The following is a 17,765-nucleotide window of genomic DNA, read 5'->3' on the forward strand; positions in this document are numbered from 1 at the left end:
AAGTTTTAGCAAACTACACGAATTCAATGAAAAATATGCACAAGATCTAGTTAACATAGGAATTCACAGCAAAATAAAATGAAACAATAATAAGACGACAAACTTAGCTTCTACAATTGTCCTAGTCTCAGTGTTATCCACAAACTCCAATAATCCTGAGAAGAAGAATAACAGACGGATCTTTTGTAGGAATTAGGATGACTCAAGTTACCAAAACTCACAGGGATCATGCCCTATATATAGTAGTGAGTCCGATTATGTTGTTAGTCTATCATTGATAACATTATATGGGTTAATGGGTTCTATACACATATAAACTCATGCCCAATAATATAAAATCCACAATTAATATCAATTAAATTACCTAATGGATCTGTCTGTAATGACATAAAATAGTATATTAATTATAAAATAATATATAAGTCCACCGAATAAAAAGGAGTCTCTGTTTGAAGTATCTTTCAGTATTGGTAATTGCATTGAATGAAATTTTGGTGTTTATTTTTTCTCTTCGTTCAGTATTGTGACATGAATGTTTGAACCTTTGTTAAATAATATATCTGAGGAAATCCTTTTAAGTGTTGTATTTTAGCCTTACAATGCCATTGTTTAAATATCAGAAAGTCCGAAGTATTTTTTATTACATTAATTAATTGATGAAGTTAATTGTGCATTCCTAGTGACTAATAAACTTTGGCCAAGCATACTGCAGAAATCAGAAAGTTTGCTACTGTGAAGGTGCAAGTACGTTTAAAGTTGAGTTTTCTAATGCCATTCCTATTACTTTTCACCATCTAAAATCTAGTTAGTATCAACACCTTTTATGAGATTGGATTGGTACAATACAAAAGAGCGTCTATAAGATCAAGGTGGAATTTCAAATAGAGGACTTTGTATATCAAAATTCAAAGATTATATATATGTACATAACAATTGAAATGTAATATTCAAATATAATATATATGTCTCTATGATCGAACGACTTTAAAATTTGGTTTTGTGATCCCTCTAATACATCATTTGTTGGATTTCACTATGTCAAACCATATACCTTTAAATCCAAATCTAATGTCTCTAAAATTCATATATTAATTCTCTTAATTAATTATCAAATTTATATATATATCACCAATTATGTTAATTTTTAATTCTCATTTAATTAAGTTTATAATTGCTATAAAAAAACAATAACCGTTAGGTTTTTAACTATGACTACTAATTGATATTATAACAGATGTAAAAAAAAGTAAGGGGGCATTTGATTTAGGGGAACAGGAGTAGGGAATGAGAATAATTGATTGTCATTGTTAATGTTTGGATTATAGGAATAGGAATACAAATAAAGGAATGAATCTCATGTACCTCCCCTTCAATGAGTCATTACTCTATTTTCATCAATCAAAATATTCCCTTATTCCAAAAATACCCTTGATCTAAAATTAAAATTTTCTCCCTTAATATCAAATATCAAAATATATTTATTTATTTTTTCTTTCATATCACTTCTCTCTCCTTGTTCTCTCTCATCATATTTTCTCTCTCATAATTTTATCACACACGTTCTCTCTCCTTAATCTCTCCTATCACACTCTCTTCCTTCTTTCTCTCTCATCATACTTTATCTCTCCTCAATCTCTTCCATCACACTCTCTTCCTTCTTTCTCTCTCATCATACTTTCTCTCTCCTCAATCTCTTCCATCGCACTCTCTTCCTTCTTTCTCTCTCATCATACTTTCTTTCTCCTCAATCTCTCCCATCACACTCTCTTTTCTTTTTTTTTTCATCACACTTTCGCTCTCATCACACTTTTTCTCTCCTCAATCTCTCTTGTCACACTCCCTCCTTTTTTTTCCTCAACACATTTTCTCTCTCATCATACTTTCTCTCTCCTCAATCTCTCCTATCACATTCACTATTCTTTTTTTTCTCATCATACTTTCTCTCTCATCATATTTTCTCTCACACCATATTTTCTCTCTTCTCAATCTCTCTCTTCTCATTTTTTCTCATTACTTTTTCTCTCTCTTCATCCTCTCCCATCATACTTTCTCTCACATCATATTTTCTCTCTCATCATGCTCTCTCCTATCGCATTCTCTTTTCTCATTTTCTCTCATCACACTTTCGCTCTCTTCATTTTTTTCTCATCACACTTTCTCTCTCATTATACTTTCTCTCTTATCATTCTCTTTCATCATATTTTTCTCTCACATCTAATTTTTTATCTTATTTTCCTTTAAGGGTAAAAAAGAAAATTTTGATTTATTCCGATAGAAAATATGTAACTAACCAAACATTATTTTTAAGAGTGATATCCATGCTCATACCCATTCTCATTCCACAATACAATGATTCTTATTCCGATTTCTATTCCTAGGAAAGAACCAAATGCCCCCTAAATAAATAAAATAATGTATACTTTTTAAAAATTACGTTAGAATCAACAAAGAACCATATAAATTATTTTAATTAGTATTTCAGAAAATCTTAGTACTGTATTTTTTTTTCTATAATACTATTTATCAGTTTAATTACAAGAATTATACATTCTATCATCGTGTTGGTGGATCTCAATGCCTTTGCTCGCTTCCTGATGGCGGATCACGACGACCCGACGACGGTCCGCCGCAATGATGTGCATCAGGAGGATGGCGCGGCGGAGGACCGCCTAACTTCCCTCCCCGAAGACCTCCTCTTCTCCGTCGTCTCCTTCCTCCCCATCAAGCAGTGCGTCGCGCTCTCGGCCCTCTGTTCCCACTTCCGCCGCCGCGTCCCCTCCCTCACCCCCCGACTCGACACCTTCCACCTCTACGTCGTCGACAATGTCATCTCCCAACAGCCCACCTTCCCACGCGCCCTGATCCGCCAATGCCACATCCACTTCCGCGATGCCGCCTATTTATTCGAACGGCTCCGGCGGTTGCTCGTCAAGGACCTCGTCGAGGCGGGCATCCAAGATCTCACCCTCGAAGTCTCCGGAGAGGGATGGATGATTGTCAACATCAGGAAAAATGGCGGCTTATTCAGCATCAAGTCACTGAGGAGTCTCTCCTTGCACAGAATCTCGGTCCTGGATAATTTTCATGGCCGCCGCCCTCCGCCCATTGCCTGCGCTCTTCTCACCTCCCCCAAAATGGAAGATTGCATCCTTCTCTGGGATGATTTCATGCGAGCCTTCCTTGCTTCCTGCCCTTTCCTTGAGACTCTGCATTTCATCCGTTGCTTCAGGTACCGCACGAACAAACTAAGACCATCTCCAACCACAAACTCTATTTTGGTGCACTTTCAACACCAATTTGGTGTCATTTGAGCACCAAAATTTTTTCCAACTCCAACCATGAGACACCATTTCCTACACTAAAAGGAATATTCTTTAGAATATTCTATTTTTCCATCTTATAATTTATTATTCAACATACATATTAATTTGTTAAATATTTTTATTACGATAATAATTACTATTAATTTTTATGATATTATGTTTTTAGTTACAAGAAAATTAAAATTAGTATTTTTATAATTTTGTTAGAAATAATTTAATAAGCATACTAATATTTAATATTTAAAGATAATACACAATCATAAATAATTTAGATAATTTTTTAAAAATATTTTCACCAGACAACTAACACTTCATTAATAATACATCATTATGAACCTTAATTATCAGAATTACCAAATTGTTCCCACAAATGCTCAATTAATGCATTTCTAAGGGCAAAGTGAGCATTTTTATTTTTGATTCCTTCATGTCTAGCAAGAAACTCTTGAAATCGGGTATTGTCATCTATTGCTGTATCAACATCTGCAGCCGACGAGACTTCACCTTGCTCAACAATTGAGGTATTCATATCGCGCTCATCTTCAATGATCATATTATGCATAATAATGCATGAAGTCATTATATCATGTAAAATATTTTTCTGCCAAAAACGTGAAGGTCCTGCAACAATTGCAAAGCGTGATTGGAGCACTCCAAATGCTCGCTCAACATCTTTTCTACATGCCTCTTGTTTCATTGCAAACAACTTATTCTTTGTACCACGTGGATCTTGAATTGTTTGAACAAGTGTAGACCATTTTGGGTATATACCATCAGCTAAATAGTAACCCATGTTGTACTCTTTTCCTTGAATGACATAACGAGCAGGGGGAGCAATACCTTGAGCAAGGTTAGAAAAAAGATGAGAAGACTCCAATACATTAATATCATTGTTAGATCCAGGTAAACCGAAATATGCATGTTATATCCAAAGATCATAATCAGCTACAACTTCTAGAATAATTGTTGGCTTTCCACTGCGACCGGAATATTGCCCAGCCCATGCTGTTGGGCAATTTTTCCACTTCCAATGCATGCAAAAACTACCCAACATTCCAGGAAAACCACGTTGCTCACCAATATGAAGAAGCCTGGCAACATCATTAGCATTGGGTGATCGCAGGTACTGACCTCCAAATACTTCAACAACAGCACAACAAAATCTTTTCACGCTTTCTATGGCAATTGATTCTCCTATTTTGATGTACTCATCAGTAGCATCTGCCGGTATACCATATGCCAATATTCGAAATGCAGCTGTCATTTTTTGTAAACCTGACAAACCAAGTTTTCCAACTCCGTCTCTTTTCTGCACAAAATAATTATCATGATTACTAACCTCGTTAAAAATACGCATAAATAAATTTCTTCCCATTCGGAATCTTCTTCGAAACATTGCAGCATTATATGTAGGATTTTCGGCAAAGTAATCATTGAATAGATTACGATCAGCAGCTTCTCTATTACGATTGATCACTATGTGACCAGGAATGGATCCTTGATGTTTGCCTTTGTCACTTTCTTCACTCAGATGTTTCAAAATGACCTGGTTGTTGCGGTAGATCGCTTGAGTGATAAGCCTTCTGTGTGCTTCAAATATATCATCATCTTCAGAGCTTGAGGATGATAAATTTGATGTACCTTCATATCTAGCACTCATTTTTTGAGATGAAGAATGTGATTGAATTGTTTTGAGTTATGGTGTGTATTTATAATGTGAACACAACACTTTTTAATTTTGTAGGTGACGGGACATCACAATGAACACAACACTTTTTAATTTTGCAGGTGACAGGACATCACAATGCACACACCATGATAATTATTTCAGGAGATGGGACATCACAATGAACACAACACTTTTTAATTTTGCAGGTGACGGGACATCACAATGCACACACCATAATAATTATTTCAGGAGATGAGACATCACAATGGACAACACTTTTTAATTTTGCAGGTGACGGGACATCACAATGCACACACCATGATAATTATTTCAGGAGATGGGACATCACAATGAACACAACATTTTTTAATTTTGCAGGTGACGGGACATCACAATGCACACACCATAATAATTATTTCAGGAGATGGGACATCACAATAGACAACACTTTTTAATTTTGCAGGTGACGGGACATCACAATGCACACACCATGATAATTATTTCAGGAGATGGGACATCACAATGAACAACACTTTTAATTTTACAGATGACGGGACATCACAATGCACACACCATGATAATTATTTCAGGAGATGGGACATCACAATGAACACAACATTTTTTAATTTTGCAGGTGACGGGACATCACAATGCACACACCATAATAATTATTTCAGGAGATGGGAGATCACAATGGACAACACTTTTTAATTTTGCAGGTGACGAGACATCACAATGCACACACCATGATAATTATTTCAGGAGATGGGACATCACAATGAACAACACTTTTTAATTTTGCAGATGACGGGACATCACAATGCACACACCATGATAATTATTTCAGGAGATGGGACATCACAATAAACACAACACTTTTTAATTTTGCAGGTGACGGGACATCACAATGCACACACCATGATAATTATTTCAGGGGATGGGACATAACAATGAACACAACACTTTTTAATTTTGCAGATGACGGGACAACACAATGCACACACCATGATAATTATTTCAGGAGATGGGACATCACAATGAACACAACACTTTTTAATTTTGCAAATGACGGGACAACACAATGCACACACCATGATAATTATTTCAGGAGATGAGACATCACAATGAACACAAACTTTTTAATGCACACACAAATCTTATACAATGCACATAATTTTTTCCTATATAATGGCATACTAGACATGGCCATCACAATACACCTTTACTCTTGAAAAAAATGAGTTTGAATTCTCGTTCATCATCCTACTCAGTTGAAGAAGATAAACATTTATGTCATGTTTATCTTCATATTTCTCAAAATCCAATCATAGGAATCAACCAAAAAAAGGATCAATTTTGGGCAAGAGTTGAGATAGAGTATGATCAAGATCCAAATTTTAAAAATTCTGAGCGACCAAGAAGATCATTACAAAAAAGGATGAATACTATCATTGCTGTTGTTTCCAAATTGAAGGGTTGCATACGACAAATCGAAGAATTGAATCCAAGTGGAGCATCGGAAGAAGATATTGTAAGTTGTTTTCATTATTTCTTTTGTAGACTATCCAAGTTGTTGTCAATATCTAATTTAGTTATTAATTTTGTTTCATAATTGTATTATTTTCTTACAGATGAATTGTGCTCAAATGTTATTAGTACAAGACCCTAATTACTCAAAGGGCTTCAAATTTGGACATGTGTGGAGCATTCTTCGAGGTATTGAGAAATTCAACAATGACAACGTCAAAACTGCATCTACAAGAGTGCAACGACAAACTGATTATTCTCAATCATATAATCTCGAGAAAGATGTTTATTCACCTTCATCTCCACATATCTCTTCGTTTAATCTTAACATCACTGATTCAGACAGTGATGGTACTTCAACTAAACGACCTATTGGAGTGAAGAAAATAAAACTGAAGAGAAAGAATGAACAATAATTCAGTAAAATGGTTTTATAGAATGACGAACTTGTTGCGACGTTGGATCGAAGTACCAATGTTGCTATGTTCAAGGAAGAGAATAAAATTTTATTCAAAGATTTGAATATCATTGCTGATCCGATAATGCGTGAATTTATTCGCGGTGAATAAGTCAGAATTATGCAAAAGAGGACTAAAAACAAAAAATCTCAATCAATTCCACATCAAGGAGAAGAATCTAGGATCAATTCGTCTCAAGAAGAAGGACAAGGATCTCAAAATCCTTTGAATGGTTCTGGTAAATTTTATGATTATTTCAGTGGTTTATTAGGAGGTGATTTTTCAGAATATTAAATATTAATTTGTTTAGTATTGTAATGTTATTATAGTTATTTAAATATATGCTTACTTTAGTGTTTGTAGCATCTTTAAATTGTAGGATGTTTACTTTAGTGTTTGTAGCATCTTTAAATTGTAGGATGGAATGTTATGTATTTTGAAATTTTAAACATTTAATTGTGTGTTTGTTATAAAATTACCAATATTATAAATTTTAATATATTTATAATCTTAGCAACATAACAAATATTAAAATTTATAATATATATTTAATTGAAATTTATATATTAAATTTATAATATATAAAATTTATATAATAAATTCAATTAAATTAAATCATATTAATTTATAATATTTAAAAATATTTTAAATATAACTTGCCTATTATGATATATTATATTAAAAAAATCTCTACTTGCACCATTTTAGTGTAATTTTTGGGGTCACCATTGGAGAGGATATGGTGCCCTTTTTACACCAAAATGGTGTAAAAGGGCACCGATTGGAGATGCTCTAAGCATCCACTCCGCCTCCATCAAGCATCTGGTCCTATTATACAAGTATCACTTTATCACCATCGACTGCCCAAATCTCGAGTCACTCACCGTCGGCGTCGTCACTGTGCTGCGCATTAAAGCGCCCAAGGTCCGGAACGCGTCATTACTTCTTGGCCTCATTCCGCGGGCCGATCCTCCAGATGCATTGATGAGACTTCTCGAACCTGATTTTGTAACGAGAGCCGCTTGGCTCATTCTGAATTCTAGCACAATCCCAAACGCGAGAGAAGATCGATAAACCTGACCTTGATTTTTATGCATTATACTCTTAACATAATTTTCTTTGATTGACAGATATCAGCAGTAGAGAACAAAATTGATAGATTTATTTCTCCGGAATCCATGATCTTCAACCTTGACTTCAATCTGAAAGATCAATCGTCAATTATGATATTGACCCAGTTTCTCAAGAAGTGCAATTACTGCAATACCGAATTTGATATACGTGTAGATTCTATCCATATACAGAGCAGATATGGAACAGTAAAGGACGATCACTTGCTTCATGGCTCTACAAATGTAGAATTAATTAAATTACGAATTTTGATGCCCGAAAAAATGTTTGAAGGGTTTCTCTAGAATCAGAAGAAGATGACCGAGGAATTAAAGCAGGTGGGATTACAAAAGCTGAAAAGTCGCACCAACAAAGAGCAGTTCAACAGTGTCTTAGCATTCAATGAGCCCCTAGTCCAAGTATCCTCCAGTGTCACTAACTGCATTGAAATGAAATTTTAGTGTAATCGGTATGAATGTTTTCACCCTTTCTTAAATAACTTAAGAGAAATTCTTAAGTGTTGGATTTGAGTCGTACAGTGCGATTGTTTAAAAGCATTTCTGCTAATCTGGTACGTAAGCTATCAAAGTAAAGGTTTAGTTTGATCTGCACAACGTGGTTTGACCTGCACCGCCAAAAATAAATGTCAGAGCGCACTAGAAATTATTCTTGACAAGGTCTTTTCATGCTTAAGTGACTAAGGATGTATTGGACAATAGAAAGCATGAAAACTAGATTTTTATTAGTTACGTGGAGAATGTTATCACGATCTTTAAGAAGTTAAGGACTATTCAATCATTTCAGTTGAAAATTTTAATATTTCATTCTAATTTGATATTTAACTACTTATTGATGATTCCTATCAATAAATAGATTTATTAAAATTTTCTAAAATAAATTTTTAATCATGATCTTTGGGCTAAATGCATATGACGTATACATTAGCTTTCTCCATTATTGTACTTCACATAATCATTTATTTTAATGAAACTAAAACTCTATTAGATGCACTAAGTCAATATCTTGAGCCTTCTAATATCTTACTTATATCTAATATGTCTCAATACATGCACAAGTCAAATCATTAGTCTTCGTGAGATGTAAAATAGGTTTTCCCTAAATTAAGGAATCATGTATCTCTATTTAGACATTTTAACTTTGATCATTCTACCTAGGATGTCAATATATGTCTTTGTCCTTAATTACAAGGAATTTAAGACAATGCATGATAATGATTATGATATATATCAAATAAGTATTTTTCAAAAGAAAAACTTTCATAGCTAAATGATGTATAACATAACATATAATGTTTTTATAATAATATGAATGCAAAGTATGATGTCATGACATGTGATAGGGCACACAAAATATGACAATTATAGCACAATGAAATTTTCTAGATTTTCTAAATATCATTAACTAATCGCTAAGTCAAAATTATAAGCCTAAGTTGTCATCATTTCCTTAGAAAATGTCAAAGTCCCAACTTTGAATTATATTATAGTTGTAACAATTTAATCAAGCTCAATACTTCAAAAATTTAATTGGCACACTTTTACTCTTCAAGAGTAAAAATTAACTTTTCATTTTCAAGATGTCGCAATACCTTGAAAAATCCCTAAAGTATCAACTTCACTATGGTTGGGTTAACTATCCTTTCAATTAGAGTTGGTACATTCTAACCCATTTAGTGAGTAGATAACACACTCATAGGAACTGAAAACCTATTAGTACTCTTTGGGTGTACTAGGTATTCACTAAGGATAACTTCCCTTGATACATTCCTAATGACTTTCCTAGACTTCTTAGAAGCCTTAGTCACACTAGTCTCCTCAAAGTCAACTTGAGGCATAACTTCCTTTATAACTTTGACTTAACTTCTAGACTTATAGTTAGTTCTATAATGATGTCGAACTTATGGTATAAGGACACATTGTCCTTGGATTTATGTTTGTATCCTAAATCTCTCTTGCCTTTAGATGACTCTTGCCTCCCTAAACCTAGATTTTGCTTCTTGGATCCTTTGATATTATTTGCCATTTTCTCTAGGGTTCTCTCTAAAATTATAAAATTTATTTCTAACATGTATTTTATCATGACTTAAATAAGTACCATAACTAATGGTATCTTGGGTTTGCTCTTAGAAGCTTCCCCTTAACTTGAGCTTTCTTCCTTATTCTTAATTTGAAACCTACTCTTTGGATATTGATTTTGATAATGCTGCTTTTAATTGCATAACAAGCACACTATATGCTCCTTACCATTTCGTATAAAGGTCCCGACATCTCTTGATTTTTCTTTGACCTTGCTACTTGAATCTTTTTATTGGTCAATTTTGGACATTTGGTCTTATAGTGTCCTTTCTCTCTACACTCAAAATAAATGATGTGATCTTTATTTTTAGCAATTGAAATTGTTATACATTTACTTGTAAGGATGGCACATGATCCTTTTTCATTGGTTTTGGACGTTGAGGCCTCTTCTCATTCTGATATTAATGATCTCTCCCCCTCAATCCTTGAGGTGTATGTTTTTCAATTTCCTCTTCAAATGTTGAACACCTATTAACCTCCGAATCTTCATGCTCTTGAATCAAAGAGTTCCCTTCTTTGAATTTTTCTTCACTTTGTGTTGAGGATGGATCTGCATAGAGCTTTGGCAACTTGCTTTGTAATTCGTCTGCACTCTTGTAATCCCCTATCTTACACAAGATGCTGTTAGACAATAAATTAACTAAAATTTTGGTTACCTTATCATTAGACTCAATTTTTTTGAGTTGCTCATCGGTCCATTTCTTCTTTTTTTTTTGAGGAGTATTCGCTGATCCTAAATTGGGGTTTCAAATCACTCCATTCAGATGAACCATTCTTCAATATTCATTATGAAGAAATTCTCAACCCTAGTCTTCCATTGGTTGAGTCCTCTCAATCCGAAGAGTGGAGGTGCTAGGATGTTATATCCGAATCCATTTCGAAAAATTATTTTTGAACTTGAGCTCCCTTGATGATTAGTCCTTAACTTGTTGAAATTAGGGTTCAAACCTTCAACTTCTTCATCTTCCTCTAGCTCTTGCTTCTTTCCGACGGTTAGTCCGATAAAGAGCGACCTTGCTTTGATCCCACTTGCTAGGACATGTACAGAGCTAGAGGAGGGGGGGGGGGTGAATAGTTTCGTTCACTTCTTTGAAAATAGTTTGCAGTAGAAAACTTGAAGCAATGTTAACACCTTCATTTTACTTGGCATCCACTTCCTTGAAGTGACTAATCCAAGGATCTACTGCTCACTCTCATAGATGCATTATGAAAACCTCCTTCTCGAATATGGAGAAGTCTTGTATAACCTTAAGCACGAGAATACAACAAGAAAACAAGAACACAAATATAAAATACAATCGAGAATGACTTTTAGGTTTCACAATGAGAACCTTGCATTACTTGATCTTTTCTTGCTTTGGATTGCCTTTTGGTGGATGGAAATGTAACAACATTTTTCTCCAAAACTCCCAAGAACTAGCTAAAGCAAGTATGTTTCAAATCTTCACAAAACCCCTTTTCTAGGGTTACTTTGATGCCTCCTAATGGATTGACTTACCCCCAAACGATTGTCATGTCTGCTTAACCGTTTAAAACCTGTAGAACAATTCTTTTTTACCTATCTAATCTATCAGTGAACTATGTTAATTGATTTAGCAACTTCTAATCGATTCAGAAGATTTTTGTTCTCACACGACTTTCTACCAATCGATTGGACAAATTCTCAATCGATTCAACACCCCTTGGTTTGCGAGAAGGCTATTGCCAATCGATTGACTTAGCCTTAATTGATTCCCCAATTGATTCAAGGCTTTCTGTTCATGAGAAAAACACAACCTAATAAATTGCCCTAATCGATTACCATGTGCCAATCAATTACCCAATCAATTTCTCACTCTTCTGTGTTCTCGTGAAGAACTACTAATTGATTACTCTAATTGATTACTTTGAGTCTAATTGATTATCCTCATCAATTGTCCAACCCTTAACTCAACCAGAGTTTAGAATTCCTTTGCCTAATCTTAGAGTCATCCGTAATTCGTTGAAAGTTCTCATTGTCTAGTATCTGGTCAACCTTGATTTGTCAGGGTTTCTTTACCAAGTGTCCGGTTAACCCTTGACCCACTTGAACTTTCCATCTCATGCGAACTTTCTGTTGGACTTTTGATCACTACATGTTCAATCTACCTTTGACCCACATGGACTATTTCCTTGCCTAGCCCCTTTAGGACTTCCATTGTCTAGTTCCCAACTAGGTCTTCACTTCCTAGTCCCGCTAGGACTTTCACTGCCTAACTTCACTAACTAGAACTTCCTGTTATCTAATCTCTAGTTAGGACTTTCTGTTGTATAACCTCCAGTTAGAACTTCCCATTGACTAACCTCTAGTTAGAACTTCTCTGGACAAGTATCTGATCTTCTCTTCACCTACTTGACTTCATCTCACATATTTCAATCATTGAAACTTAAGCTCGAGTTAACACAAAGCTTAGTCAAACTGATCAATATTATCCCAATAACGATTGCACCAACTGATTTGTTGTGCAATTGCAAGGGTCTTTAATCACTTGGGCATGGGGCTTTCACCTATTTTTTGTTTGTGGTGTTGATAAGGTATTAACACATTATGGGTTAGTTTGTATTTTTGAGATCAATGGAACTAATTATATTTTACTTTAATCATAAAACTATAAATTGAACATTTAAAGATAAGATATTGAAAGTTGAATATTGATAACAGAATAACATGTGCAATTAGTGAAAGACAAACTCTGAGAATCTCAACAATGTGAAATTCTTTTAAAGGTGGTGGTAGGAATACTTTGCAGTTTTTTAATCCTATTTAGGATATTGTAGAATTATATAATTCTATAAAAAATCTTTAAAATTTTATAGTACATGATTAATAATTAAAAAATATTTAAAAAGATTAATAATTATATATATATATATATATATATAATTATTATATATATAGAATCGAAAAGACGCTAAAAGGGGTAATAACGTTCGTGCAGCGGAAGAAAAAAGAAAGAATTTGATTTGGAGCCTTCGACAACTCCTACTTTAAGGTCTGCATTTGGTGAGTGCTTTCGTTGGACAATCACTATCAGTTCACAAAGATTTATAGAATTTGAGTACAAGAATTATAAAGTCAATGTTACTGACAACAAAAAAGAAATAGAGGAACAATTGATCGTCGGTTGTCAGAGTAGCCTTTTGGTGTCGTCAGAATCTTCTCGGAGCAGCATGCAAGAATGAAAGTCAGAGAGAATGATGTTCTGGAGCTGTTGGTTAAAGTTTCTTTTTGGTCCTCCAGGCCCATCAAGTTCATATCATGCACACTTGGTAAAAAGATTAGATCATAACATAATCTAACTTCAACCTTTGTCATACATCAAAATCTGAGTTTGATTATTAGTGCAACATATATATATATATATATATATATGTTACAAAATGAAAGAGTATCAACCTAAGAATATTCCCTTGATTCATAAGATGATCCATTTTAAAGACCAACAAAGCAACTGACATGCGAAAGTTATTGAATCTTTTTTGATTTAAACACGAACCTAAGAAATAATCTTTTAAAGACATATTAATTCCATAGAATACCAGACAATAAGCTTCCAAAACTTTATCATTTTAAAAAGAAATGGTATACTATTATTGATAAAAAAAAATTAACTCAAAAATAATTAAATAGATGTTTTAATAGTTTCTAAATCTTGATGGAAATATTTTAAATTATAAAATAGTCCAAAAATAATTTAAAAAAACATAAAAATCTTTCAAGCTTCCAAAAAAGACTTTAAACAATATATTTTTTTAGTTTGAAATTGAGTGGTTACAAATAAACTCGGTAACCAACTGTAGATATTTGAATAAGGTTCAATTTGATATATTATAGGTCTCATGATTTATCTCAAGTTAAAAGTTATAGTCTCTTAAATCCTCCGCATCATTGGCCCCTAATAAAAAATGCATAGAATCATAATTTGTAATGTTCATACTGATTGTATTCTTATTCTACCGATCCCACTAATAATATTCTGATTTTACTGTTAAAAACATTCCTACATTATCCGGGAGCGATTTGGTACTTTTAGATTATAGGATCGTGTGATTCTATTATTTGGATCATGATTTTATAAACTATGATGATAGGCAATAGAGGATCACATGTTCAAATGGTGTTAGCGGTGATGAGTTGCACCAATAATATAAATTTAAAAGCGAGCAACTTCAAAGAATAATATGTTTAAATATAATGTAATGACAATAATTATACAATAAAAGATTGTTAATTTTGATAATCTAATAATTCTATTTTTATAGTGCCATTTAAATTCTATTAAAATGATAAACAGTAATGCAATTTAACTAAAATGATAAAATCTTTATTTATCTATGTTTTGGAGAGCGGGCGATAGGATGAGCTGGACAGCACAGCGGTTCATAAACCAAACAACTTGTATAGCTTTCCGAATATTGATTGCCAGGCGATTCGAGAATTGATAGAACTCGAGCCGGGCAACGGTGTCTGTCTTTATCTCGCAAAATTCCAAACATGGTGATAATCCATTCCCGTCTTTATTTGATCTTTCCACGTCACACCTTGGACCTTACCTAATCTCTTCGTTCATATCGCAACACGTCAATTCTCCGTTTCCTTTTAATTCAATTTTTTCGAACACGGGAACAAAAACATTAGCCGAAGTCTGATCGATTTCGATAAAGACTGGTCTTTTCGATCTGATTAATTTTGATTTCAGGACTCTCTCTCACACAGACATACACACGCTCTCTCTCGCTCTCTCTCTCTCTCTCTCTCGCTGCTGTTGCGTCATCCAGTCAACGAAGCGAATGGCGAAGCGCTCCGAGGCGTTTCCACCAGCGGCTGCGCCGGCGGTGATCCTTCTTCTCCTGCTCCTGGCGGCCGCCTCGCCTCCTGCAGCCTCTGAGTCGAGGTCCGTAGCCAGGGACGGCGCCTCCTGCACAATGTGCGCCTCCTGCGACAAACCTTGCCAGCCCATCTACTACCCTTCCCCTCCTCCACCTCATCCGATTCCGGAGACCCCTTCGGCGCCGGGGACTTTCTACTACTACTCCCCGCCTCCACCATCTGGCGGCGGCGGCGGCGGCGGCGTCTACTACCCTCCTCTAACAGGCATCTACTTTAAGGCGCCACCGCCGCCCAACCCCTTCATGCCTTACTTCCCCTTCTACTACTACAGCCCTCCTCCGCCTTCGAATTCAGCCACCGGCGCCACTGTCGCCTCCAAATCCATCCTCTTCTCGGCTTCTCTCCTTTCTCTCTTCTTGATATGGTAAAGGCGATCAGCGTTCGTTCCCCAAAACGCCACCTCGATCGTGTTGTAAGTCGTAGTCAATGATCTCCCGATCGTTTATCCGTGAATTGTATAATTCTCAGTTCCCAATTCTGTACTCTGTCGAAATGTTTGATAAATGAACGAGATCATACTCGTGGGATATATCGTGTTGTATTCATAGTTATAATTATGTACAAGGACAAAATGAGCTCGGTTTAGAAGTTTAGTCATTTATTCAGAAAGTTTTATCATAGAATGGGGAGAGTATAGCCTTTTAGATAAGCACAGCAAGATTTACAGTGGCAGACAGTGTGCGCAGCTGTGCATCACATGGAAGATTGGCCACACCTCTGCGTGCAATTATTGATGATCCATGCCTTCGACTTTCACATCAATATCTGCAATTCGGTGGGCTCAAAGTAAGCCACAGAAAATCTACCGTCTCTTAATTACCAGGGAATAAATTAAGAAGCATAATAGTCTTGGGTTAGAAAGTGACTGCGAGTTGCCAATTAGTTACCTGGCCTTTCAATTACCAGCAATCAAGAGAAGGTTGGTGGAGTGTCGGTATGGTAAATTCTTGGGACACCTTTTTGGCGGTTGAGATAAGCTTGTGGTGGTAGTCCTTTTTGGCTCTTCAATAACATTGTCATCAACTTACTATGGTGGATCACTGACAATAATGTTGGTTGTTAAATCACTTCACCTTTTAAAGTTGTCTTATGCCTTCAAATAAAATAAAAAAAAATTAAAGGTCGAGAAAACGATGAACCTAATCATTTTTGCTTCTCAATAATTAGTCTTTGTAATAATATCTCATAGGATCATTGATGGCATGTTATCCCTCATGGTAATAGGAAAAAGGTTGTAACACCTTTTTTAAAAGATCCCTTGCATTGAAGGGAGAAAAAGAAGGGCTAAGAACTGAAGCATGGAATTTGAGAAAAAAAAAGAGAAGATGCAAATTGGATTTCTTTGTATTGGTTTTCATGTTGCTATAACACTCATCAAAAACTTAACACTTCATCCTTACTTAATAATACATTTTTGGATGACTTGAAAATCAACAAGACATTAAGAACATTAAATGTATTAACTAATAAGATTCATGAAGCCATGAAAAGGTACTTGACATGAAATTGGACTTTGCTTTTTTGTAGAAGTAGAAGAGACATTTGAAATCAATTTGTAATTTGATTTTTGAATTTTGTATAATCCAACAATGTCTTCCGTAAACCAAATATGCTTTATACTCCTAGAGTTGCATGATTCTTTGAAAAATATAGATCCTCCAAGTGGCTTTGTAAAAATACCAGCAAGTTGTTCATTGAAGTTGATAAGAGCTTTGAAGGTGTTTTAGGTGCCGCATTATCCCAACCATCAACCCAACTGTTATCTCAACCATCTGACATATCGGCTTCCTTAGTTCCATGAGTCGAAACAGGCAGCACTATGTCCATCTTCTGGTATCTGGAAGCATGCTTACGCTAGAATCTGACGGATAACCAAATAGCTCCAGCAAAGGCAACTGTAGCAAGAATTAAAGATGCTAATGGAGAAGAGACTGAGATAGTTAGGCATTCGAGAGGTTTCATTCTTGAAGGAAGTTGAGATCGTATTCAGAAATTTTAAGCTATAATTACCATCTTTCGCAAAAAGAGTTATTGTTGTGTCACTTGAGCCATCTTTGACAAAACTTTCACCTCCCTGTCTAGATTTGGTTTAACACTAACTGATGTATCCTTAGGATGGACAAAATAAGGGGCAACATGTTGAGTTCTGTATTTTAATTCAAACTATTTTTCTTATTTTTTGTTATTGTTTTGGTAATGCATATGTATATGCATTTAGTCTCACATTGCTAAGCTAAGAAGGTTGGAAGACCTTATATATGGAGTCCTTCCATCCTTGCTTAGCAAAGTCAAGGGACCTACATGCATGCGCGGGCCGAGCCCAAATCAGGTGGTTTCGAGGGTTTGAGCCGAAAATCCATAAACTGGGCGCGACGCACGCGATCATCGCTCGCGCGTAGGGGGGGTGCAAATCCCTAGCTTATGGGCCTCACGCTTGCAGGCAGCCTGGTTTATTTTTGGTTCGCTGGCGAAGCAATGCTTTCTGAGGTTTGGGTCCGGAGATAACAATTTCTGGACCTTACTCTTTTGCTATTTTGGTACAAATATATTACTGTGTTAGTGCTCTCACGCAACAACAATTTTAGAGACATGATTATGATAGGGTAACGGGGTTTGATGAGGCTAGCGCCAGACCCGAGAGATTTTTCGGGCAAAACTTCAGACGTTGGCAAC

At 35.2% G+C, this 17,765-nt stretch overlaps 3 protein-coding genes across 3 annotated transcripts; 2 read left to right on the forward strand and 1 right to left on the reverse strand.

Annotated features, from left to right (window-relative positions):
* The first annotated feature begins 2,594 nt into the window (after positions 1–2,594).
* On the forward strand, positions 2,595–3,311 carry LOC121979892 (F-box/LRR-repeat protein At3g26922-like). Its single transcript, XM_042531871.1, has one exon. The coding sequence runs from the start codon at positions 2,595–2,597 to the stop codon at positions 3,309–3,311; it is 717 nt and encodes a 238-aa protein (XP_042387805.1).
* A 349-nt stretch (positions 3,312–3,660) lies between these two features.
* On the reverse strand, positions 3,661–4,983 carry LOC121979893. Its single transcript, XM_042531872.1, has 2 exons — positions 4,371–4,983; positions 3,661–4,163 (listed from the first exon to the last, which is right to left on the reverse strand). The coding sequence occupies exons 1-2, from the start codon at positions 4,981–4,983 to the stop codon at positions 3,661–3,663; spliced, it is 1,116 nt and encodes a 371-aa protein (XP_042387806.1).
* A 9,832-nt stretch (positions 4,984–14,815) lies between these two features.
* Positions 14,816–15,697, forward strand: LOC121981372 (extensin-2-like). Its single transcript, XM_042533848.1, has one exon. It carries the CDS (start codon positions 14,993–14,995, stop codon positions 15,458–15,460), a length of 468 nt encoding a protein of 155 aa, XP_042389782.1. The 5' UTR covers positions 14,816–14,992; the 3' UTR covers positions 15,461–15,697.
* Positions 15,698–17,765: the final 2,068 nt, after the last annotated feature.

Source organism: Zingiber officinale, chromosome 5A (genome assembly GCF_018446385.1).
Source record: "Zingiber officinale cultivar Zhangliang chromosome 5A, Zo_v1.1, whole genome shotgun sequence".
NCBI lineage: Eukaryota > Viridiplantae > Streptophyta > Magnoliopsida > Zingiberales > Zingiberaceae > Zingiber > Zingiber officinale.